This window comes from Pterocles gutturalis, unplaced genomic scaffold, assembly GCF_000699245.1.
Source record: "Pterocles gutturalis isolate BGI_N339 unplaced genomic scaffold, ASM69924v1 scaffold8292, whole genome shotgun sequence".
Taxonomy (NCBI): domain Eukaryota; kingdom Metazoa; phylum Chordata; class Aves; order Pterocliformes; family Pteroclidae; genus Pterocles; species Pterocles gutturalis.
The window spans coordinates 708-27,618 of record NW_010115232.1 but is presented as its reverse complement, the minus strand read 5'-3'; the positions used below and the strand labels follow the sequence as shown (position 1 = coordinate 27,618).

General features: G+C 39.3%; 1 protein-coding gene across 1 annotated transcript; it reads right to left on the bottom strand.

Annotated features, from left to right (window-relative positions):
- Positions 1–609: 609 nt before the first annotated feature.
- On the bottom strand, positions 610–26,602 carry TRIM37 (tripartite motif containing 37). The gene is made up of 23 exons (XM_010075107.1): positions 26,502–26,602; positions 25,104–25,144; positions 24,194–24,310; positions 22,875–22,962; positions 21,898–22,020; positions 20,410–20,533; positions 17,979–18,046; positions 15,697–15,821; positions 14,261–14,311; positions 13,755–13,836; positions 12,125–12,201; positions 11,483–11,662; positions 10,657–10,771; positions 10,213–10,425; positions 9,674–9,810; positions 8,863–8,960; positions 7,260–7,460; positions 5,380–5,691; positions 4,822–4,950; positions 4,132–4,318; positions 3,324–3,442; positions 1,491–1,643; positions 610–698 (listed from the first exon to the last, which is right to left on the bottom strand). Exons 1-23 carry the CDS (start codon positions 26,568–26,570, stop codon positions 610–612), a joined length of 2,898 nt encoding a protein of 965 aa, XP_010073409.1. The 5' UTR covers positions 26,571–26,602.
- Between the last annotated feature and the right edge of the window lie 309 nt (positions 26,603–26,911).

Genomic DNA, 26,911 nt, shown 5'->3' with positions numbered 1-26,911 from the left:
AGTAACAGGTTTAAGATGACCGGAGAAGAACCACGCGAGGGTACGTGACAGAATGGAGCGTGCACACAACCATAAACAACAGCCTCGGACTGAGCTCCAGTGAATAAATGCACCTCTGTCCAGGGACACCAGCCGGCAGGTCTTCAGGCCCCACGCCTGTTGTCTATCTGCTCCAAAGAAAGTCAGCTTTCACTGGAAACCCTCATACCGGGACAGGGTTAAGGCTTCAAGCAAATACAACCTTACAAGTCAGAATTTTATGCTTATTTATACTTCAATGCAATCAGAGATTTCTACTGATGATTCCATAAGCATGCAAAACTCAGCCAGTCCTCCCTCAGCACTGGGGCGTTTCTAAAGAACCCTGAAAACCATGGGCATGCACGGCCCTGGGGGGGCCAGGCACCCACACAGGAGCAGACCAGGGGCTCAGCCGCCTGCTGCTGGTGCGGGGGCAGAGCACAGGGCATTAGACTGCACCAACTCCCGCCTGCCTGCTCCCAGGGAGGTGAACGTTGCCTCATCTGTGCAGCACAAGGAGCAGCACAGGAAAGGTGCAGCCCCAGGGCGACAGCCACCTCCCAGGCCAGCTACAGCATGCCGTTACCATTACCTGGTGCCGTCTTCTCCAGTAACAAAGCTGAGATCATCAGGACCAACCTGATCACCCTCTGGGAACATTGAGCACCGCTCTGAGGCTGAAAACAAAGCAAACAAAAACCCGGTAACCTTTACCAGATGAGCAATCGGAACACAGCAAGTTAATGTTCCATCACCTGCCAGGCCCCCTGTGTTCTTCTTCATCCCCAATATACTGGTACACGACGTGCCTGACAGAGTTAAGACTGCCACAGGGGTTTAAATTTAAGATATCTTTAAGTCAAGTGCAGATAGGAGCGATGGGTTGATTCTTCTGATGAGCTGTGAGGTTTCAGTGCCTGCTGCAGACATACAGCAAAGCACCAAACTGCAGCCACTGAGCTGAGCTGTTCGGCTGTGCTAATGCCCTGTGGGGTGCTTATTTGGGCCAAAATGTCAACTGCACCTAGCAGCAGCTGTCACCTTACAGCTTTTAATTTGATCAGAAGGATAAAGCTTTTCAGAGACATATGAGATGAATTTCTGAAACTACACTGAAGTGCTCAAAGCACATTCCTGCCAATTAAGAAGCAAATCCATGTCTAAAGCAGCGGTTACCTCCCTGAAACTGGCCTGCTTACCCTGCCGATCCTGGGACGCAGGGAGTTCCAATTCAAAACTAGAGCTATGGGTTTTCCAACACCTCCCTGGGAGACTCACCTAAACTGACTTCTCAAGGCTAGAAAGAGTTTCCCTCTCCTATTTTGATCCATTTTTAATTCTGATCCCAAGAGAGGAGTTCCAAATATTACTGGTGGTGGCCCCTGCCTTTGCAGCGTTCCACACCCCAGGAGCTCTGAGGCAGATGTGCAGGAGCGTTTGGGAAGGTGGGCTCGCACAGTCAACTCTACCTTCACTCGAGGACTGGACAGAGAAGGCATTGTTAAACCGCTCCGAGGGAGAGGTGGCATCCTCCTGCTCTTCGTTTTCTGTGTCACATTCAATGTCGCTGTCACTGCTCATTCCTGGTAGGAGATGAAGGACATGCTTCTGACATACCCCAGCTGCAACAAAACCCCAAAAAACAAAAACCACAAGGCAAAAGTGATGGCAGTAAGATCTATGTAGCTAAGGCATTCAACTTTTTCACATGTGAGAGTTCCCAATATCAAATACCCAGAGCTGACAGGAGAATGAGAGCAGGAGCATGTTCAGAGGTAAATGTATTTACCAAAGCACTGTGGAATCTGACAGAGCAGTGGATACCAGCTTTGCAAACAGCCTCATTTTGCTGTGCAGCTTAGCTCCAGAGGAGCAGTCCCAACATGTCACCAGCTGAGCGCAGACACGGGTACCCACAGCTCCTTCCTGTTTGAGCTGCACTCCCCTGCCAGCTGCTCAGTCTACCTCTACAATTAGGACAGAAAATAAAAGTTGCTTTTTGAACAGTTAAGAGGCAGTAGGACCTGTAGAGCAGATGCACCTACCAGACCCTTTAAGCAGCAATATTCTATTAAAGTCTCACACACAAAACCCCCACATTTTTCCTACAAAAGACAACCATGGCTGATGATTATCAAGGTAGCTTCTTTTGTTTTGCCAGAACTTGAGTGTGCATTGACAGCAGTCAAAATGCTCCCTTTTGTAGAGTTTTGCAGGTGACAGAAGGGGTTTGCTGGTTTTTTACTTCTTAAGAGCTGATACTCATTGCTAAGGAAAAGCAAGTAGTTAAGTGAGATGCCAACTCTACTGCAGTTTTTCCTCTGAAAGGAAAAACATTGTAATATTTGTTTCCTGGGGTTTTTAACAATGAAGTATTTCAGTTTTTAAAACATTTTCCTATTAGGCACTCTGCTATAACAGGAGAGCTGCGGGAGCGCATCATGATCACGCTGCAGTGACTAAGAGCAGAAATTCAGTTTTGTCACTGAGAGACCTTCTGTAAATGCCAACTCCCACACAATATTGCACACTGCAGATAGAGATGGATGCTGGCACCTTAATATAGGCTTTGCGCTACAATTCAGTCATTGAAATTCAAATTAGTGCAGGGGTGGAAGGCAGGAGAGTTTTAGCAAGATAAGAAAAACTCTTCTACGTGGACTTTAAAAAAAAAAAAAAAGCAATAATATTTTTTTCCAGCATGGAAAGGATGCAGGAAGGGAGGGGGAAAAGTTTCCTCTAAGTCTCTAAGGAAACTGTCTTACGTACCACAACACCCAACACAAATGAAATGTTGGAGAGATTCTAGTGTGGACGCGGAGGTAGTTACCAATGTGGTTTGTCCCTGAAGGCAGGAGACTTAAAAGCCAAGGTCACTGGCTACTATTTTAATTAGATAAGAAATTATTTTCAAGGCAATGCAACTGAACACCAAAGCAAAGACCTGGAGACATACCAAAAGGTACAAAAAAGCAACCAATAGTCCAGAGAAATAGATGGCACTGCCTAACATTATCTGCTGGGTCTTTCTGCTGCACCGTAACTACTATTTCTCCACAGACAGCAGCGGCACAGACTTACACTACAGCTGCCAAATGTTACAGCAAAGTTCAACAGACACAAAAACAGGTTTGGGTTTTTTGGTTTTGGTTGTTTGTTTTGGGGGGTTTTTTGGGGTTTGGTTTTTTTGGGGGAGGTTTGTTTGTTTGTTTTTCTCTTCAAGCTATTTCCACTACAGAAATGGATCATCATAGACTGGAGTGTTGTCACACTGCATTCGCCCTCTACAACATCCAATTTACCTTCTTCTGGCCCTGCAGAAGCACCTTCAGAAAGCATACCCTGCAGCTCACCAGCTTCAGAGTTATTTTCCAGATCACCTGACTGTGTTCCTTCTGTACGACATCCCTTAGAATTCGATCTTAAGAAAGAATTTAGGAGAAATACAAAAACCTAGGTTAGAAATTCAGCTTTAATCCAGGTACAGAAACAAATCCTTTTCATGCCACATCTCGTTTTACTCATTGTTTAAGTTTCTTGCATATCTACTTAAACTGCCAGCTTTGATTGATTTAGAAATATTTAAAATCTTAAAAAAATAAACCTGGAAAAGTTTATGATGAGTATTTTCCAAAAATGGTGATTCTTGCTATTTAGGAAAAACAAAAACGCAAAAACCAATATACTGAGTACTCCATTGCACTTAGCTTAGTTAGCCAAGAGGGTATTACTACAAAATTGCTGAAAAGTAGAGTCACAGTGAAACAGTGTCTTAAATGAGAAAATCAAAAGTGATAACTTCCAGTTACAGGATATTTTGCAAGGAATACTGGGAAAACAGACTGGGCCTGCCTTTCAAATCAAAGTGTCAGACTACATCCACAGCTAATCAAAAGAAAAGAAAAAATAGAAGAAGAAAAGATGACTTGTAACCTAGTTATAAACCCAGAAATTGATATCCAGAGGGAACAGCATCAACCAAGTAAACTTCAAAGTGATTTATCTTCCATGCTACAAGCACCTGGCTTTAGTAGATTGGTATTTTTTCTTTCTAGATCAAGGGAAGGTGTGGGAGGAGATAACAAGAGGAAAAAAGAATAAAACTCTTACCCTAGAGCACCAGCTTTTCTGGTCTTATCTACAGCAGCTAAGCCATTTAAGCCAGAAACTCCCACATCAGAATCTGAACCTTCACAAGGTCTTTCCTCTGGCTTAGGCAGTGCCTCAGAAGCACTGCTGCTAGCCAGGGGCCTGGGAGTGTGATGCCGACTGCTCAACTTCGAACTCCCTATGGCACCTGAGAAAAGAGGGAGAGAAACTCAGAGCACACCTAGCCTTATTTCAAAAGACAGGGGCAAAATACCATTCCTGTGTCAGATATTTTGTTTCATTACTGTTAAGGAAGGGCATCGTAACACTCAGGAGCAGCAATATCATACAATTCTTTAATCACATGTATCCAGGGTTTTCTTGAATTCTCTTTAAGTCAAATCACAATTTAGAGCCTGGTCAGTACTTTTTGACCCATGATTTTCACTATAAAGTTAGCCCCTGAAACATCTTCAGAGGGACCAGAAGAAACATGTAACACATATATTTATGTTCTGATCAGTCGGCTGCGTGGCACTGTTTCACAGCAGATCGGCTATCAAAGGTACGACAACATTAACTAGATTTGAGGAAGGATCCAGTCAAGTTTCAGGGAAGCTTTGGTTGCCAAATAAAAGACATCTTGAAAAGCTTTTGTACAGCACACGCTGAGATGCATCACATCACACAAATAAAGATGATCTCGTTTACCTTCAGAAGTTTGACCATCTCCCTTTAAACGAAGATTAGTATCCCCACAGTCCATAGCTCGTCGTAAAGACAGACTACCGGCTGCTCCAGAACGAAGAGGCTTGGGTGAATTACTTTTCTTACTTGCAGCTGCAAAAATATTTTAAAGATACGACAAGTGTTTAAGCAAACTCCGACAACATTGTCTTTATGCTTAAGTGAAGTTAAGCTCCATATTAGTCTCATTGCTCATTAACTCCCAAACCTGCACAAAACTTCTTCCACACCCCTCCTGTCAAAGATGTGGGGTAGAGGGAAGCTCAGCTAACTATGGATGCGGCCAAGACTACACGTCACGTTCAACTGCCTTACACTAAGACATCCTTCAGGAAGCCATCATCTAGACGGATGATGATTACTTGAAGGCAGTGCAGGTTTTACACTCTTACATTCTTACAACTGAACTTGAGTATGAGTAACTATAAAAGGTCTATTTCCAGGGGCCTGGATACATAAACCACCCATACAACTGACATCTGTATGAGTGACACGTAAATCCCCCCTTTTCTATGCACTTACAATTCCTTATGTAACAACTGGTAACTGAGGACTTTGTCAGTAGTTCCATTCCTATTTCTTGCAGCTTGCTGCAGCTTTCCGTTCCACAGGCAGCTAAAGCACCTTGCTCAATGGAGAAGAAGCTGGTCTGTCCATCACATGAACTAGCATGGCTGCTTCTCACTTCTGATAGTTGGTTTTTTACATCAGACATTTTGCTTCGAACTTCAGCCATTTGAGTTTTAAGTCTTTTCAACATCTTCAAGTCAGGTGGCACGCGCCACATTGCCTGGTGTCTCCGCTGATCTCGATCTTTTAGAGAATAGGATGATGCTTTTCCAAAAGAAAAGTTAAAGAATGCAACAGGTAAGTAAAACTGTTCTAAAAATAAAAAGAAACATCTATTTTTAACAGCTACAGGAATTCTACCTTTTGCCCTGCTATAAAAGATGAGAAATAGAGAGACATTCTTCTGTACTAGTATGGCACCATAACATTTAGGCTGCAAGCACTGTACAGCTACAACAGATTGGCATTCACTGCCTGCCATGGGAGAAGGCCCCAAAATTTGCTCACTGGCAGAAGCAAGGCTCCCAGCACTACTGCATGAATGCTGATGACAATTGAGCTTCTACTTTATATTGCCAGACAAGCTTGAGTTCATAAGCCTCATTGCCAGTTTATGTCAACTTTGTTACATTTTTATAAAATCTGTTGAGTATGTGCGTAAGGTTCTCATACGACCAACATACCACGTTAACGTACAGACCTCAAAGAAATCTGAAACTGTTTATGTGACTACATATAAAAAGATAATCACAAAGGAACAAATAGTTTGGGCTAGCTTTTAGATTCAATACCATGTCATTGTTGTAGCAAAAGCATACATTTATTTATAGCAAATGGACCACTACTTCTCTTCTGTTCTATTAAACTCACTAAATGGTTGTTTCAGAATGTCCTGAGATAAGATGTTGCAGTAGTGGGTCAGCTAGCTCTAAGTAAGTGTTAATCGTAATAAATATATTATTGAGGTTTGATTTCATTTTAATTATTCCCTAACAGAACAAGAGAAATGAGCAACCTTCAGTAACAGCCTTGGGTGTCAGAGTTGCCCCCAGCTTGCTTCTGCTGCACATGAAGTCAATTGCTGTTTTCAGGTGAAAGGTCCTAACTGAATCACAAATACTCTGCAAAGTCTTCAATTATTTAATACCATCACTGTTTTTTCCTCCTGACATTTTGATCCGTTTTTCTTCCACAAGTGCTTACATGTGCTTTTCCAGCCTTACTACTGCACACATTTTTCCAGTTCTGTTTTAAATGCCTTTTTCATACACAAGTAAATTCCAGGGCTTATGTTCTTGTTAGTATAAACACTGTGCTCCTAGTACTCCCAGGCACTAAGTGTACAAACTGTGTGAAGTGAGAAGTGTAACTGCCTTCTCAGCAGATAGCTGTTTTGTGTTGTTTTCTCTGCCAGTGCTAACCCCTTCTAGAAAGGGCCTTTCATTCATCTCCCACAGTTGCAGTCAAAGAAACTGCATGAACTGTTATCTCTACAATGTTGCCACACAAAACAGACAGCCAGCTCAGTCACATCCCCCGAGAGAAGATGAGAAGACCCTCCTTGATACACACTTCTGTTTTCAGTTGAGTCATCCAGCATTCTCAAGCTGAGGTCAACCATTACGACAAATAATGTGTTACAGCAGGCAGTAAGACGCGGCATACTGATGAGCACAGATGCGGATAAGGAAATCTAGTGCTCAGTGAAAAGGACTGCCTGTCACCCTCATTTCCCCCCTGCCCAGCTCAAATCTGCTTTTAACTCTGGGACTGCACTCTCAGAGATGTTTCAAGGTTGGAATTAAACCATTTGATATGTGATGTACAGTTACCTCTGTTTTGCAGAAGAGAGGCAGGCGGACGTGGCTGAAAGCCCCAGAGGTTTTCCATACCATTCCTGTCCTTTAGATCCAACAAGTGGATCAAAATTAAGGGATCTATATCTAGTAAACTGCTACTGGCTGGTGAGCCCAGGGCACTTCCTCCCCGCCTTGAAGGTCTTCCACTTGCACTGGTGTAGCCATGGCTAGTACCTAAGGGAAAGTTTTAGAGCATGCATATACATGACACAGGTGATGCATTATTCCCTGTAAAACCAGAAAGACAGTTCTACAAACAGATGAGGAATGAAAACATTCCAGGAAACTTAACAAGACATCAGTATTATTTCATGGATTTATGGATCCTGAAAGCAATCAGATACGCTTCTAAATAAAAGTTTAAGCTAAAAAGCACCAGAGGAAAAAAAAAGACAACAAAAAAAAGGTTTAACTTCGTATCTTCTATGTAAATCTCTTAATGAATAGATTGATAAACAAATTAATACAAAGAGCACTTATTCTGAAGAAATGCACATGAACTTTCTAAGTTCCCCCCACCAATTAGATTAAGGGGAGTGGATCTTCAATTGAGTTCCGCTCTGTGTCATGATATTCCCATTACATAGCGGCCAAGGCACTGAGAAGATGAAGAGGGTCTTCAGAGAAAATAGTTAAGATATGTGAGATTAAAATTGTACAGTTTGGAAGAAGTCCCTTCCAACACAGACAGGTGACTGCAAAACTGCCTACAGTTCATTCAGACTGGAAAAGAGCGCAAGCAGGTAAGTGCGACAAGCTCAAGTGAAGAGATTGTGACAGCTTTTACAAATGCAGTTAAAAATTTCTTTCTAAAAGCTTCTACATAAATGCTGTTCCTATGGCCACTGTGCTTCTACTCTAAAGGGAAACAGACACGTCCCTCAGCTTCCTAGCTCACAAGCAATTTTCAAGAAGTTTTGAAACAGCTAAAAACAGGACAGTTAAGGAATCCTGTCTTTCAAGCCCTAGTAAACTTCCACAGCAGCATAAATACCACTTCCAGTGAATGTCACTTCTGATATCTTTGCCATAAATAAAATTATATTTAATATGCATCTATTTCTTTCTGAATCTTATTAACCTACGGCTAATTTGGTCTATAAACATCTCTAGGCTGCAGGAAATCTTAGAGCACCTTTTCATTATTGCATTTAAAATATATTTCTGCTTGACTTGTAAGGATTCTTTACTTAATTCCCTCCATGTACTTCAGCTTTTACAGTGCACTAAAACCTAAGCGAATGTGTCATGCATTCAGAGGCCACACAGACATCAGTAAAAATTTCTTGACAGCTGACTTTCAGTCAGAATGGAAGGGGTTTCAAAGAGGCAGAAAAGCCTCCCTCTAAACTCATGTATCATTTTTAAACAAGCACATTCAGAAGATGACTTTTTTATTGGACCAATGAAGTGTTTCTGCTACACTGCAATAATCAGCACAAACCACATGATGCAGCATTTCCAAAAATAGAAATGCCTGCAGAACACACAGCTTGGTGTTGCTTCCAAGAAGGAAAGCGGAAGGAATCCAGCAGCGTTTCGCATATATGGGAATTCTGAAGGCTATTTTTCATACCTGATGCTCCAGGAGTAGCAGCACCTGCTGCATCCTCCATGAGATCTCCTTCTTCTAACTCCATATTACTGCTATATTCCACATCGTTTTCTCCAGACCTTAGGAGGTGATTAGGGTGGAAAAAGGAGAATACAACTATTAGCACCTGTCAACTCTTGTTAAACGTTATGGCACATACCTTGACTACAACATGAAGCACTTTAAATAGTATTTTTTGCATTCCAAACTACACAAACTGAAAAAAATCAAAGTGTGTTAATTGACTAAGTCGCTAACCAAGAGTCCAAAAGTTTCACACGTATCTAGTCTGTAAAATCTGATCCTGCGAACTTCTATATTTGTATGTGTTACAACACATTCTCATGTTTTAATGAAGATTCTAGGATTTGACATTACCGTCTCAGCTGAGAAGCTTAAACTCCCTAGTTTAAATAACTGTCTGTATTGTCACACTCCTACTACTACAACACTTCCTAATACCAAACCTCTCTTTCATTACAGTGTAGAAACAGATTTCTTAATAGTGTTTTGAGAAAGACCTTCACATACTATCACTTGTCAAAGACAGAATACAACACTAAAATAAATGGAGAGATCGGAAAGATAGTAACTTGCTGACCAAAATTAAATGTTTAGCATCAACTATATCAGTTCATATTGTTTCCAGTATAGGAAACACTCCTCACATTGCACTGGAATCCCCCACACACCATAACTGTGATGAAATGCAAATGAATCCGTTTTCATCGGAATTAGGATGATTACCTTGGGAGACAAGGTAATGATCTGAAAGACATTTTACGTTACTTACATAGTTTCTTCATCGATATCATTTTCTTCAGTGTTACTAGTTGCTGTCGAACTAGCTGAAGAGCTGCTACCATCAAGGTGGTTCACCTCATCTTCTCCAGCAAGATCTATATCCAAGTCACCATCAGAGAGCTCGTGCTATAGGAAAAACAGAACAAGTCCTCATAAAGAAGAAACATTTCAGTTCCATTTTGATGCATTCACCAAAAGCTATGCACAGAAACTCTCTCTACGCAGAGTGTCACACTATCATACAGGAGTTAGGAGGATCTCAAAGCACAATAAAAGCTGATAACAAACAGAAAAATTGGATTTTTCAGCTGCAACTTGGGAACTTTTCTGTGGTGGGATCTATTAGCTCTGCCTGGAACATCTCCCTAGCATCATCTCTCACTGCTAGCTCTCAAGTGTGTTATCTGCTCTTTCCACACAGAGGATAATAAATCTAATTTACAATTCAGAAGTTCACTATGTTTCTACTTCTATCCTATCATAAAAAGCTACACATACACAAAGAGGCAGGAAAAAGACAATTCCTACACTAAAGTCTTCATGCTGGATCTTCTCTTCCTCCTCCTCCTTGCTATCTCGCTTTAATCCTGGAGCAGCAACGTTCTCAAGTAGTACTTCAGTGCTTTGTCCAGATTTCTTTGATCTTGTTTCTGGGCCATCATCACTCTGGGGACTACGATGAGTGTCTGGAGGTGAAATGCCCCGTGACGTCTGAGTCCGGGAAAGTTCAATCGCAAGCCTCTTACATATTGGAAGGATACACAAAAGTATACATAGAAGACAACAATGAAGCATTGTCATCAAATCAAGTAAGTTTGTTCATTTGCATATATACTATTTTAATAACATGAATATTAAACTACCAACAGCAACCCAAACACACACAATTGTCAAACATGAACATTATAACCTCAACCAGGTAATTACTGGTCAGCAAAAGGCCATTTTTACATTCATATACATCCCACTTACTTCTTTAAGGTTATTTATTTGTTGGATGTAACTTGTCTGAGCTGCTTCCAATTGAGCAATGTACCAGTGTTGATCTCGGCACTTTTGGAAAAAGGTTGGGGAGCGCACTTGGAACCTTCAAAGGAACATTTGAAGAAAGAGTTTTTTGGGGTTTTTGGTTGGTTGGTTGATTTTGTTGTTTTGGTTTTTTCCCCACAAAACCCAAAAAGCCATGCATAATAACACTGTACAACCTAAAATCTAGTGATGGAATAAGCTTAACAGACAACATGTACTTCTCTGCTCAGTATCTTGAACACACTGAATGGCAACAAAAAGTATTTTGTAGGAGAAGCAGCTATGGGAGAGGTAGTTATCTTCACCACCCAATGCAGAGTGATTAAGAGCAAGAGTAGGACTGTGCAGAGAGTATTTGAAGTAGGCAGATAAACTTTCTATATTTTGTCGTAACATTGCAATTCCCACCGATAGCATTAGTTCTCTTACACTACAGGCTTCCTTCATTCCCAAAGTTCTCCTATGCTTGCTATAAGCATTTTTAAAGAGATGGAGAAAACACTCTCTTCTTTTAGTCAGCTACAGATCCCCAACCCAGGCTTATTAGTGTCAAGCATAACTACTTCTCAAAGGAATAGATGTACGTAACGTTTCTACAACTCCCTTCAGCACATGTTCTTCTTTAAAGCTTATAACAGTGAAATCCATTTATGACAAAACATTACAATGATTTTAAATTCAACTATTTAACTATTTTCTATTTCAGCAGTAGGTGTGATACTTTGTGAAATGAGAGCAGAAGAGAGCCCCGCTAAGTTGTCTTCCTTACCTTAGGATCACAGTGTCGTTTTGCCTATTTAAATAGCCTTCATTGGCTAGTAAGTCTAAACGAAAGAATCTGTTGTAACCCCAGCATTCTCCAACTTCAAAATCAGAGGCAAACTCTCGAATTATGTTTTTAGTGGGATCGTTGGTGGACTGGTGAACCATTTCTACACGGTACTCATACCTATACAGGGGAAGATCACAGGTATTAATACCAAAACAAAGATGTCAGAATTGCTGAATGCATCAAGTTTAACAGAACTGCGCTTCTGGGAAGATTGCACAAAGAGGTGATTCAGTCTTAAAAATTTTACTGAAAATTTATATAAAAAGTACAAGTGGGAAGAAAGTAGTAGTAGGGAGTAGAGTGGTAAACCAACTCTAGAATTGACTACGAGGAGACAGATACACTTATCGTTTTGCTAGCTTGCTTTTTATCTGCTAACAACTTTAAAATACTATCTTTGGGCACAATTCAAAGCTCAAGGGACAACAGAAGTCTCACTATTCTTCTCAAGAGGGCTCTGCATCAGACCCTAGCAACACTACAGAATTTGAGGTCATTCTTTGCAAACCTCTTCAGATGCTTTGTCAATAGAAGAAGAAAAAAAAAAAGAACGGTTGCTCTTACTACAGGTTTGCTTACTTGGATGTCTCTGGCAATCCAGCTGACAGCTCCAAGAACACAGACAGGTAGTAGCCCCGTACTACTCCATTTCCATCCTTGAAACAAACAAAATCGAGAGACAAATTAATTAAAAAAAGAAAGCGAAAACCAGAAAAAAAAACCCCAAGAAACAAAACACCTCGATATAACCTTGAAGTTTCAAAAACAGTTTCAATCAATACAGAATTTGCAGCAGTAGTCTCCTTTGGACACTACAGTTTTGATTTTTAGTCTTCTGCAACCTAGAACTCTTACTGTAACTTGAATCAACGTGAAGTTGGCATCTGGAGGCCCATATGCAGTCTAATATTGGTATCTCAGACATAAATCTCACGGCAGAGCTTTAATTGCTTTACTAACATTTTAGGCGTTCAACTAAGTGGAAGACTGAATAGACAAACACTTGTCAATGTATCAGAAAAAACATTCATTTAACATACAGAAAAAGTAGTAAAAGAGCTCAGAACATCTACTTAGCAGTTCACAGTCCAATTCTTCTCAAATTCTCAACATGAAAGCAGCTCAGGTTAAACATTAGTTCCGAAATATTTTACATACAGCTGCATTTCAAAGCCACTTAATTTTTGGGGAAAAAAAAAAAAGAAAAAAAGAGTAATTTATTTAGAAAAAACATGCAACATGAAGAAGTTAGGTCAGTTAACTAAGAAACGGTATTAGAATCACCAGAAATCAAGAAAAAATATGGCAAAACCTCCATCACACTCACCTTAATCAAGGATGAAGAACGGCTCAACTTGAATCCTCTAGGTTGAAGAAACATTTCAACTTGCCATTTAAAACATTTTTTTATGCCTTTTGACAGCACACCTGATGTAGCCAATCCTGAATTTACAATACTCTGAAAACTTACACAAGGGTCCACCTCTGCATTGCAAGAATATAATTCTGTGTATACACGGGCTTAACAGATTAATCCAGTTCTCTGAAGATGCCACGTAAATCACTGACAAATAAAACTTGTACTCCACCACTAAACACATTTCTCCAGACTCAGCTGTAGCAGCAGCCAGAGCTTCCTGGAAGCACTGACCAGACTAGCAGACTGTAACAAGATCACAGCTCGTGGGTTAACATTTCAATGTTGACAAAGATATTGCTTCAGAAATGTGAATATTCAGCCCACTGAAAGGACACGAGTACAATACACGTTTTAGTGTCAGTATTTGAGAACTGGATGCACAGTAAAAGAGATTCCCCTTCAACTAATACTTTGTCCTCCTCACAACTTCCCAGATAAGGACCATTCATAACCATAAAGATGGTAAGTTATTCTAGACCTCAGTTCCGTAAGAAACATCTGCAAAAACCACTCAGACAAAAAGGGTAAAACTATCCCTTAAATATTCGTAAGACCCATTTTAATTTATTTTAAATTAACCAGATAAACTACAGCGAGAATGTTCATGCTGGTTATCTGGAGGCAGAGGAGTAATACTCCAATGGTTGATGAGCAACTCCACAACCATATTATGTTCTTTTTCACACCACTTTTTATATACAATACGAGAAGACACTAACTGATGCTTCCTTACAAGAGAAGCATGTGAATTTGGATGGGATAACAACTCTAGTTGAAAATATAACTCACTGGATAAACTTTTAACCTCCAGCAAAGTCCTGACACTTGAAGAGGTGGACTGTAAACAGGATCTGCTCTCTGACGCAAGGTACTATTGAGAAAGGAGAAAAAACATTTGCTATTGGGACAAAGCAAAACCCTCCATGAAACAGTAAGCTGCACATACACTTGCACTCTTACACTCTAGAGCTATCCTTCTTGCTGCGCACAGCATGCAGCAGAATATGAGGCCTATGCAAAACGTTAAGCGTCCATACAAATACATGCATTCCTTGCAAAATTATTCAATTTTTTAAAGAAGTAAAAATAAGTAGTTTGCTTTTATCATGGATAATCTTTTTAGCTAACAATTTAGCTAGGGTTAATTGTTGTTCACCAGGTAAACGAGATTTTTGATTGAATTCCTATAGCTTAGCTCATATCTAACAGTTTTCTGCAGACACTAAATACTACTGATGTACAGAAGAAACAGAAAAAGATTCCCAATATTCACAGTAATTTAGACACATTCTTGCCTGAAGTTCTCCAAGACAAATGTAGTTGAGTCATAGGCTGGAACCAATTCACTGGAGAGGGACAGAAAAAAATAAGTATATTAGAGTCGAATAACATGACATTAAAAATCCCAACTTTTGGAATCTTCAGAAGCATTTAAGATTATTTACGTCACCACAGTCACTGAAATTCACTAGGACTACACTGTGTTATTTCAGCACTTCTGAAAATTCCATTGATAAGCCTTCTCCACACTACCTCTCCATGTGATATCACATAATTAAAAAAAAATAAAAAATTATGCTATGAAGGAAAGAGCAACCAGAAGTATTTCAGAGGATTTTTCCCCTTCACCTGTGATGGCAAATAATCTCTTACTATGGTAATTTTTTTAACATGAGACTCCCTGGTACTTTTGAAAGGATGAAACTACTGCATGGCTGAAAGCACAAAGCTTAAATTATTTGTGTTTCAGAGCAGCAGACAACACTGACATTGGAAAATGAACATTCAAATTTAAACTCTCCTCAGAGAGGCATTTAATTATTCTTTTCAGAACACATGTCAGGACAGTAGTTTTGAGATTATATTTAAAAGCAAGCCAAACTGATTCTTGCTAGAGAACACAAAATCATTTGAGGAATTCTTCTAAGACTTCTACTTTCCATTTTTTGGAGACACTTTTCAGCCAGCTTGCCTACACTCTCAAGAGACTTCCTCATAACCCAGCACTAGCAGCACTCTATGAAGAATGGTGTTATGAAGTGATTTTGGCTATATATTCTGGATTAAGGTGACCTGCAGAAGCATCTCATGAGAGCCATGCAATTATATACTGAATGACCCAGTAATAAGGGAAAAAGGACAAACCAGTAAACTAAGTGTAAAAGAAGAAAAAAATAATTGTCAGCTGGAACCCACTGTCCTGACTCCTCAGCAGGGACTACAGACATAAAATAAGCCCTGCCGGAACAGAAAAGCCTACTTGGGGCATAGGTTACTAAAAGGAGTAAGTTAAACAGTTTATCATTTTCAGTGTACAAGCCTAGACCCAATTTCAGTCAGAGATATCAACACAGAAACAGACAGAATCATGTTACCCCATAGACTGACGTTGCTCATATTGCTGAGAAGTATGACTCCCTTTTGCTGTAGGTGGGTATCAGACAAGCCCTCCAACAACCTATCCATCAGCTGCCTATCATCCGCTCTTTCAAACCCGTACGTTAAAATGCAGTGGCACTCTCCTGTCCTAGTTTTACAAAAGGCTGACAGACGTAAGAATACATCTACCTCCCAGACTCACTGGGAGATCCTCCTCCATAAACTAGTGCAGTAAAATGGGAAATAGATACTCTCTTCTCAGTTACTTTAAGCATTTTTTAACAAGCAAAACAAACCTTTATAAGATGGCTTTCAAGTTCAAACTAGAATAGAAAGGATATGCAATGCTCACCTTGTGAAGTCTGGGGGGACAGGAGTAGTGACAAACGAGGCCATAGGCTTCCGATGAACCTGCTGGAACATCATCAGGATCTCTGAACTTTTGGATATCAACTCACTCTTACTGCATGATCGCAACTATATGGAAAAAAACCAAGGAAAAAGTCATCAGAAGAAACTATAAGTTTTGACCACTTTTGTTTCTAAACGAATAAATTGCATGTCTGTCACAGCTTCAGAAAGATCACCCACAATGCAATGTAAAATGAAGCTCGGAGGGTTTGGGTTTCTTGTTTTTTTTCCTCCATTTTTCCATTTGCTTGGGTTTTATTTCTCTTGAAACTGTCAGCTCTTTAAGACTAAGAATTTGCCTATGATAGATGATGGTCATGTGTTCTAAAATTTCTGTTAGGGAATTAAAATAGATATTCTAATTTTGTCTCACTCCAAAGCCTGTGCAGCCCATTTAGGAACTCCTGAATATTTAAGACTCTGAAATTCTACAATGGAAGTTACAGCAACTACTATGTGCTTCACTCAGTTTAAACTGATTATGCCTAATATGTCTGATTACTACCAAGTCACATCTATTATTGTTGCCTAAACACAGTAAAATCAATCTAGAAAGAAGACACTTAATTAGATGTTGGGATAATTTGCTCAAATACGTCACAACACAGCAATACAAGCTCCTGTGACATTACATAGTTCTTTTATATTTTAATTATTCCTTTACTGCTGTATTGCCAAGCATTGTACTTATTTTTGAACAAAATAAAGCCTATATTATCTTAAATAGCAGATAAAAAAACCAGCTTCAATCCACTTCCTTCGAGATATCTTACAAAATCAGCATAATAACAAAGGTCTTAAAAATCTGAAAAAAAAAAACAGAAACATCCACTCTTAGATGTTCCTTGAACAGCTGGTACTGTGTTTTCTAAACCTCTTTACTAAAGACAAATCTACTATTCTTACTATTTATACTTGAAACATTGCAAAAACATATCTTAGACTTACATTCCAAACTTTCTGTTAGGCTTAAGTGAGAGTAATATGTATATTCTAAAAAGTCACATTTTTGCTATGAGTTCACAAAATAATTCTATTACTTTCACAGAAAGAATATGAAATTCAAAGCCTCTCGCGACAAAGACATATATGGTGACTTTAAATAAGCAGTAGAGACCTATGCAGTTGCCAGATGTCTGCATCTTCTCACAGCTTTTTTAGTCAGTAAGCTTTTCCCTCCTGCTTTAGAGGGAGGAGACGTCATGTTTCACCAGCACCAATTTGTTATTATTTTAACTGGGTTTTTTTCTGCAAAAGAGAAGCTGATCTGCAGAGTTGCATATGCACTGCTATGCAGGATTCAGAGGTCTAAATTTCTGCTGCAACAGAGAGCTCACAACAAACAGACAAAAAAATATGCTGATGCATGGTATGCAGGAGCACTCATCCTCCTGATGTCACCGATTTGTCAACTAAGATGTTCCATCATAGGTATGAAACAATTAAGTGCAAGGAGAACATGATAATTGCTGATAAGATGATAAAGCCCACCTAGCATTCTCACTGAAGCAAAAGCAGTGCAGGGAAGGAAAAAGGGATACAGGGCAAGAGGCATTACTCACAAAGCAGCTTAGCCCCCAGCCCCAACCTGAAGTGTCAAACTCTGCTGAAAGATAATTACTAGATACAATAATGCTTGAAGGACGAAAACCCTTCCACTTCCTCAGAGCAAGCAGAAATTGTTCAGGGCAAGCACAATCAAGCTCAGCAGAACTTGAATATTTCATTTACAGAAGCTGAACTTGTATAGCCAGAAGCAAGATGAAAAAGTGATACCATGTCATCTTAGAAAGACAGGTAGACAGGAATAAAAGAAGTAGAACCAGTTCAAGCTTCCTCAAAAGCACAAAGAGAAACAGAACATTTATGTTTTTCTCCATTTATAGCCACTACTATTCATATGCAGTTGGCAGCAGCAGAACTACCAGCATTTAGACGGTATGGGTAGATTCTAAGTTACATAAAACTACACAGTTATGTGTGTGTTTAAGACTATATTGCTATTAATCCCTGTACTGGTTTTTCAAACAACAGAAGAGAACATTTTTCATTATTTCTAGAAGACATATTTGTTTTCAAGAAGAAAATGTGCAACCTAAGGCCACTTAAATGAAAAGATACCCTCAAGAAATATCCATCAATAGTTTAAAAATAAATAAAATAATGAGAAAGGCCAATTGAGGAGCTACCTATGTAACACGTTTTAGCTCTTCTCATAATCACCTGATGTTCTACTTCTTGAAGCAGGGATTCCAGAAGTTCAGTTTCTTGAGTAAGCGATGTCTTTTGACCTGTTTAAAGAAAAGAAAACATGTTTAAAGAATAAAAGACATACCCACTAGACTTTAAGAAGCTGCCCCAGAACCTACTAAGGTAAAGGATTTCTAAATATACCAAGGTTGATTGAGAAAGCATTTTAAAAGCAAGCCTACGTTTTTAATTAGAGCTGTAGGGAAGAACTCGCTTGAGGTTAAGACAGTAATGAAACATTCTGTGTCCCAGAAATGGCAGGTTTGTTCTTTTGGGGTGATTTTTTGGACAAAAGTTTGTCTTCACCCAGACCAGCCTCTATTAGCTGACACTTTTCTCCTAAAAGCCACCATTTCTCTTCACTTGGATGTTTGTTTTATTTATTAAAAAAACAAACAATGTTTAAATGCATTTGTGCATTTCAATTAGCATGAGGACCATGATGAGAAGAATAAAAACCTAAGTCACATTTGTCTGTTTTCTATCATGGGGATTTTGTCTCCATCACACATTACATACCTGAAGAGTGTTTGGCAGCTGTTAGAAAAAAAAGGTGTTACAAAATGTTAACCTGTACATACAAATAATTAAGACATTCTACCACAGCTTTAAGACTGTTTTTTTAATCACTACACACTGATCTTGTGACCAAGCACAAACTAAGTATCAATGTATGAATCCTGGATTTAATTTAAAGCAAACATTTTAAAGTACTGACAATAATTTGAAGAGGACCTTGAAACATAGCTAATACACATTAATTATGTTGTTTTGTTTTTAATGGAAACGAACTAAGAGAATGAACGCAAGTATTACCAAAGCTAAGGACACTTCCCAAGCACGAACATTTCAGGTTTTCTTTGGGTGGGTGGTGGGGAGAGGGGGATGTATGTCTCTGTGCGTGAAGATTTCAAGCACCAGAAATACATTTTCAGCACAGCTATTTTATTGCCTTACCTTTATTTCTGAGATAAGCACATAGATACAAGCTCAAGGATCTACTTGTTTCTGTACTTTGATCTACTGGTTGTGTACTTTGCAAAACTAAGGTCATGAAGTATAACATTTCAAGAGCGCCTAAAGAAACCGATATCCCAAGATGATGTCACCTTTAGTATGTGCTCCTATCAATGCATTATGGAAATGAAAGCACACATGGAATAACCAAGGCACAGATGCAAAACTAGCTGAGTAAAGTGTTAAGAAATATTAGCTGTTTGGCTTAAATTAAGTTTTAAATAGAACAAATCACTTTGAGTTGTGAGGTTGTGATTTACTAAGCTTCTTCCTTAGCTTTACTTACTTAGTGAGTAGCTAGATTTGCTGAAGCCTGAGGCTGCAAGCTGTAAATTTCCACTTAGGTATATTTTTCCTTTCAGTAGCTGGTACAATGTGCTGTGTTTTGGGGTTTTTTGTGTGAAAATAATGTACATAACACACTGAAGTTGTGGTTATGCCTAAGCATAGTCCAAAAATCATAACTAGACCAAAAGGCACATGAACAGTTTGGAAGGGGCAGGTGAACAGCCTGTAAGGGTATTATTGCCCTGGAATTTGTTGGCTCAGGCTCCCTCTCTGGAGGCACCCAAGCTCAAGCTGACCCTGCTGCTGTAATTATTTTTTTTTTTAACTTTGATGCCTGAGACTCTGCTAAGGGAAACCTAGGGTTCAGACTATGGAGGCAATGCCAGACACCCAGATGGTGCGGGCTTCCTTAACACAAAGCATGCACAGCATTATAGCCAACTGAGGAATATTCTGTCCTTTTGTTGAAAGCTACACTTAATTTTCAGTAGTGTTGCTTCTGTAAGCTCCAATAACTGTAAGTGCACCACCTGTCTTCTCACCCCTGTTTATACCGTAGGAGCGCTGAAGTGATCAGCCCCTGGTTAGCAAAAGTGTCAGGAACCAAAGCAGCAGCTCTGATTCCAGAGGCCATGCTCTTCATCTGCAGACAAGGCCGCCTGTATGCATGGATCTGAACTGTTGCTCACCAGACATCTCATAGACTTCCAATTTTTAAAAATTACATTAAAAGGAGTATATATTACAAAGATGCCAAACTACAAAGGCGGACTTCTTGGCTAACATAAATGGTGGCGTAAAAACACTTTAGGCGAAAGGTACTAAACATTCTCCAATTGGATGGAAATGTTCTCGAAGTTATTATACAGGAGTTTCTAACAGAACATAACCAGGTTACATCTAACCACTTACAGATGTATCACAGCAACTACATAATTAACTAAAAACTCTGCTGTAGGTAGTTTTCTGTCAGCAGTTAACTTGCTTAACACCATAAAGTGTGCAAGGAGTCATACTCCCAGGGCAAGAAAGTTTATCGATAGATTTATACATTGTTAATATATTGCTCCTACTCATAACAGATCAGGCAAATACCTACCCATTAATGTTATGAGCTTATTCTTCAGCTGAGTGTCTAACCGAGCAATCATCATCTCCACTGCATTCCTGATCTCCCGAACTCGTTCATCCTTCGCACTTCGCACTGCCTCCACATTTCTCTCCTGAAACAGGATTGAGGAAAAATCACGCACAAAAATAAAGCCTTCACATTTCTGCATGTTTCACTCATTTACATGTTGACTCCACTCTCTCAGATCCCAGAAATGCTTAGGCCTCCCTGCAAGTCCCCTCCAGCCCTATTTTTCTTTGAAGAAAAATAAAATAATCCTGGTCTTACTGAGGCTTGCATGTTTAGAATAAGAAAATAAGAATGTGTTTTTAGATTAGCTGTATTACAGGCTATTCCTGTTGCCAGTTGTAAATATCTTTGACTTTTCCTGAATACATAAGCATGCCCTCTGGTGGGTGACCAAAGGTTAACAGTAAAGCTGAGTAACATTTTCTCATTACATAGAGATTTGTAATATGGGCCTTCTTCAACAACAACTTTTGTAAATTCAACTGCCAGCTTCGCTTCTGTAACTTCAGCAGCACAGAAAGTTAACTTCTTGGTAACAAAAATAATTTGATAAAAATTGCGCCCTTCACCCTGGAAGTTGAAGGCTGCAATCCTCTCACCATTTTGCAAATACTTACAAGTAACCCACTTGGTGATGTAACAATCACATCTGAGCTGAAGCAGAGCTAACCCACCACTGCATGTGGCAAACAACTACCAAAATAACAGCACAGACAAAAACCATACAGAAACTTGTTTAAAAAAAACCCCTTTATTTTGCACAAAGACTACACAATAAATGTAACAGCACTCAGAACACAAAAATAATCCTTCCTAGATAACAAGAAACTGTACTGAATTGCTGGCATTACCACTGAACCTGCCAAAGCCAAACGTGTTGATATTTGGACGTCTACCACATGTACCCTTATAGGGAAGAAAAAGCAGGTGCACCAACTTGAAATCTCTAACTTGTGAGCTGCTTTACTGTCCAACAGTTAGGCTCAAATATACTTGTACTTTATTTTCCTAAAGAAAGGAAGATATGCTCTGTTAGAATAAAGCATTTTTATACTTGTTTAGCATGGCAGACTGCACTTTTCTAAGTGTTGACAAAAACACATCTTTCAGACAACCGCACAACTCTAGCTTTTCAATAGCATACACCAAAAAAAATTCCCTGTTAGCTAACTCACATCTTTTTCAGTCTGGCAACTACAAAAAACAGTATTAAAGAAAGATACGTTGATCTTTCCACATTATATAAAAAGAGTATAACTAAAAAGTGAAAACATCTCTCTATGGGATAATCTGATTACCTTCATAGAAGCAACAGTTTCTGAACAAGTACTGAAAACATCACGAGCAGATGAAATGGTGTACTATTTCCATTTCCCACTTGACAGTTATCCTTTGACAATGGCATACTACAGGAAAACTTAATATTATCTTAGATCAACTTCTTACCACTTCTTGCACCAAACTGATCAATTCCATGAGTCTTCTCCTAAGCTTTGCCACTTCTTCATTTATTTTTGTGACATGTTGCTCGTAGATTTCTGCCAGTGGCTTAAAAGTATGTCCTCCATGCTGTTAAAAAAGACAAAGGGGAGGCAGAAATAGTAGAGTATCCCATTTTAACTTTATTCCACTCCTGCTAAATTACTGAAAGAGAGAGGAAGAAAGCCTCCCAGTGTATCACTCATTTTGGAAAAATTCCAAAGCAGACTGTGCGTAGGAAGCCTGTCTTTCACTTCCCTTCATAAGAAGCCATGAATCCGGCTTTCACACCATCAAAGCTTCCTGTCAAGAGTCATATGGAGTCTCAACAGTCCTCCAAAAATAATCTGCTTCTTTCACTATGCAGCTAACAAACCGGATAAAGACAGAAGGGTTGTTTCTTTTTTAATTATTATTAAAACACCCTTCCCAAACAAAGGCAGGACAGTGCTAGCCGCTTATATTCCAAACAATGACAGCAGTCTCTCCTTGAAATACTCAACTGGAAGGATAATAAACAGTGTGGTGAATTGTGCTACTAATACAGCTTTGAAGATATTCACGATTACAAGCCAAGACATTTAAATAACATAAATGTAATCTATATTCTCTAAGAAAGACTTCTTCCTTTGCCCATAAAGTTCTCAGCACCACCTACAGTTTGTCTGAGATATCAAGAAGTTTATAACAAGGAAGGTAATTCTAATCTCCTTTCAGCAAAAACATCAACTTGCTTCTCTAGTTATCAACAGAAGGTATCACCTTTCACAACCAATGTTCATATTAAATTATAAATAAACATACAATTACAGTATTTGCATGCCAATTCAACAGCCATAACAACACTTTCATAGCATTTCTGCTTCTTCAAACTGCTGTCAAACACGATGCTTACAGTCTCTTACTGTAACACACCGTGTGCATGTAAGCAAGCCTCTTCTTACCATTCCTCCCCAAAGCGCACACTGGTGGCAGATACACTTCTTACACGTCCAGCAGAAAACACTAAGCTTTTCATGATGATTTTCACACCTTAAATAAAAAATACACATATCACCAACAGAAAACAGCTATGAATTTTCTGCAAACATAATTTATGTTTTCACTTGTTTTTCTACCTGAGTAAAGCACAAAAACATCAGCACAGTTTTGCAAGAATACTACTTACATTCAGTACAAACCTTTTGTAAAATAAATGCTGCTCCTAGTATTCCCTCAGGAAGTATTTCACAGAGACAGAGAGAAAACACATTACTAAAACTGGATTTCTACCCAGTACTTAAAGGACTGAACCAAGCACAGAATTCTATAAGTTAATACTTCACATTATTAAAATCCTTATCATACGCAACCTAAAGTAACCACAGAGCAATGGCTCATAAGCTTCTTGGACAAACTGATCTTTGTCATTTCTTAAAATTTCAGGAACAGCATCAATCAAGAAACTGAGCACAGACCAGGCCAGACCTCAAACGCATGCCTCTCCCTTCCCCCTCCATCAGCATTCAGGAACTTGTGGAGGAGGCAGGTAGAGAACACATAATTAGCCCTTGTCCACCTTTCAATGCTTCTTCTCGCACTTTTCTCCTCTAGATCTCCAGAATATATCTTAAAACACATAATAGCACTGATAATGGGATGAAACCAGGAGAAACACCTGCTGAGAAACTACTGACAGCTGCTCCTCGGTAAATATCAGAACGTACAGGAGGCTCCAAAGACAAAGAAGGAGAATGAACAGAGTAACATGACAGATAATAATAGTGCTTTCTGTGAGACTTCATATACTTTCTTTGATCTCAAACTGGGTTCATCAATTACATTTTCGCAAGGGACTGGAAGCTATCTTCTCAGAAGGGCTTCTCTGCTTTTATGTGCTGAGATACCAAATCAGCACCCACAGTCTTAATGGGACTGCCAAATAAGCAAGAGAGGAGTTTCATTTCAGATGTATGGTCACTAAGAAGGGCTAAAAGCCTCAAGAAGTATTATTACCCTTCATGTTTCCCGTATCTCTCATTTTAACTATATTGAGTCAAACCAGAAATAGTAGTTTTCTAGACACTGACAAAAGACACTGAAGTGCTTTCCTCATTCCATCAAGGACAGCAGAAATGAACTCCAACTTCTAGTCAGACAGTGAGCACAATTCAGTTTTTAAGTAGGTAAAAGTTATCACTTTGTTCCCCAATTTTACTAATGAGCTGAGATTAAAAGCCCGTTCAAACTGCAAAATGCTTTATGTGAAGAATGCTCCATTTACTTGTCTTTTTCATTTTCTTCGTGCTTTGTGAGATTGCACAGTTGAAGCGTATCAAGCTGTTGTGTGACCTCTTCTGCCCAACGACAGTTTACAAGCTCTCGTAGCTGCAGCGGGGCTCTGCAAGAAGCATTGCTAGAGTTAGAGCAAGAACTCGGCTCCAGGAACTAAAAGAGAAGCACTGAAACAAATTCAGTTCATCAATTCTACACTACCGCAAAAGGCAAAACAGGCAAAAAGCTGAAGCTGTAATAGTTATTTCAGTTATGGATCAAATACTTTAAAAGCTGAGTATTAAAAAAGTTCTGCAGAAATGGTTTCTAAGTTGTTTTGAAATACTTCCCTTCCCTTAGGGGAAAAATTATGCTACTTTCCAATTTATGGTCTATGAAGAGCTAGAATTGCTAGGTACTCAAGAACTTGAAGCGCTAAGGGGTGCTAGGGCTTGGCGGGACAGGGTGAGGCACAGCATCAAAAAACAACCAAACAAACACCACCTTGTAGTTACCTCCCAGACCAATCTGCAACACAGAAGATAAGCCTCACAAATTACAGGTATAAAAAAAGTATATGTCTCAGTCCGAAAATGGAAGTTTCTGGTCTCTGACTCTTGCAAGAGGAATATAAAGAGTTCTAAGTGGAATACCACCTAGTTACTCTTATTACACCAACTACATGCACTGAAAACAGCAGTCTAATAGGGGAAGAACAACCATCTTGCTTAGCTTGTTGCAAAACTAGAACATATTTCAGAATAAGCATTACACCAGGGTAAATTTTTACAGTAACAGCAGGCAAGTCTCAAAAATCAAGCTTACAAATTCAGTGCAACCTGCACTGAAAAAAGACCGCTCATAACAGGACAGCACACACAATTCCTGACAATTTATCTCTGATATTAAAAATGCCTTACCTACAATGAGGGCACTGAGCTCTTTGTTCAGTCAGCCAACGCTACAAAGGAAAAAGGAAAAACATTTTTAAAGACTGTAAGAAAAGAACTGCAAGCAGGTACATTCTATCCTTAATTATGAGTTACTGCTTTTTATTAGGCTTCCTATGTTTCCTTTTTTAACAGATTTGCAATTGAACTGTTCAACCACTTACAGACGAAGCTGCTATTTATATCTTAATAACAAAGCTACCACTTTTCTTTAGTTGTCAAAGACACCTCAGTTAAAATTGTACATAGAATTTTGAGGTACCGAATATTCCATTAGGAACTACACACCTGGTGTAGACTTCCATAGTCATAGATTTAAGAGCACAGTTTCAACAAAAGAAAGCAAAAGATACAGCAAGTATATTTTTCAGAGTCTAAATTATTAGCCTTCAAGGTAACTTATTTCTTCTTCTTGAGCTATTTATATGCAAGTTAGATACCTGCAGTTCAATGATCAAATCCACAAGGACCCTTTGAAGGTTTCTATTCCAGAAAGCTCCAAAGACAAGTAGCTGAGGAAAGAACTTCATCTGCCCACTACAACTTAGAAGTGTAAAAGCTCAGCAGTTGATGGGCTTATATTTGTCAGCTCACTACTACATTTAAAGATTCTCATGAATAATCTCTCACCACCCAGCAACAATATGTCATCTAACACTCTTAATACGTAATGCAAATCCTTCACCTACAGTTCCTGTCACAGCTTTCAAATCAAATGATGATTGCTTCCATTTCTGGAAATCCTACCCGAGGTCTGAAAACCTCAGTCGAACCCTCTCCCACTACACTAACACATAACAGCGTCTGGACTTAGAACCGACGTGTTATGCATTGGTAACCTCACCTTAATAAATGAGTTGAGGTACTTCACATGCTGCTTCAGCCTGCTATACCAGACTCCCTTGAGAAAGATTTAGCCCATATCTGATCATATCTTATCATACTAGTTTGGTAAGCATTTTAAACCATCTCCAAAATGACAAGAGGTGATGTAATGACCATCCAGTACTCCACACTGACAGATGCAAAGTCAGCATTTGATTCCTGTTCCAACTTTTGTCTTCCATACACGCATCACTGACTCTCAAAAGATGCTAAAGAAGGGATCATTATATGTTTGTTTCTTAAAAGCAATTATTCCAGATAGCCCCTATAATTAGCACTACTGAATGCAATGCACAGCCTGCCTAGCTTTTACTCAGGGTGTCGTAAAACATTTTGAAAAGGAAACTAAAAAGTACAGAGCAGGAAAAAGGAATCCTTGGAACTCCAGGAAAAGGGGTAAGAAAGAAGCAAAAATGTGTTCAGAAGATCAGCAGTTTTCAAGTTCATACATTTGCAAGAATAAACTATAACAAGCAAACTCACCCGAATACAACTGAAACAGCACAGTTTGGAGCAATGAGGACACAGGCGTGCATCACGCAATTTCTCCATACAAATAAAACATCGGAATACTTCAGCAATGCTCTGCAAAGGGTAGATTATCACTATTGTTAAGCCACATACTTCAAACATATCAGAGTCGCATTTATTTTCCAGGCAGAGTGCCAGGCTTCATAAATGCAGTCCCATTCCAAACAGGTATGGATAGCACATCTCAGAGTGAGAAAGTAAGACACCATGGCTCTCTTCCCCACATCCTCCTACAGCTCTTAGCACCCATTTTGTAACACCATTCTTCTTCTTCTCCAAGAAATAACTTCTAAATTTGGATTCCCTTTTTCCAAGTGGGCCCTTCTGTAACCAGGATATTATTCCCACTTGTGTTCACACAG

Bases quoted from the DNA above. Each gene is read 5' to 3' on its own strand.
- TRIM37 (XM_010075107.1), bottom strand. From the start codon at position 26,570: ATGGAGAAATTGCGTGATGCACGCCTGTGTCCTCATTGCTCCAAACTG. The intron at 8,961-9,673 runs GTAAGTAACGTA...TCACCTCCTAAG, and splicing joins GATATCGATGAAGAAACTAT to GTCTGGAGAAAACGATGTGG. The intron at 4,951-5,379 runs GTAAGTGCATAG...ATATTTTTGCAG, and splicing joins CAGTTGTTACATAAGGAATT to CTGCAAGTAAGAAAAGTAAT.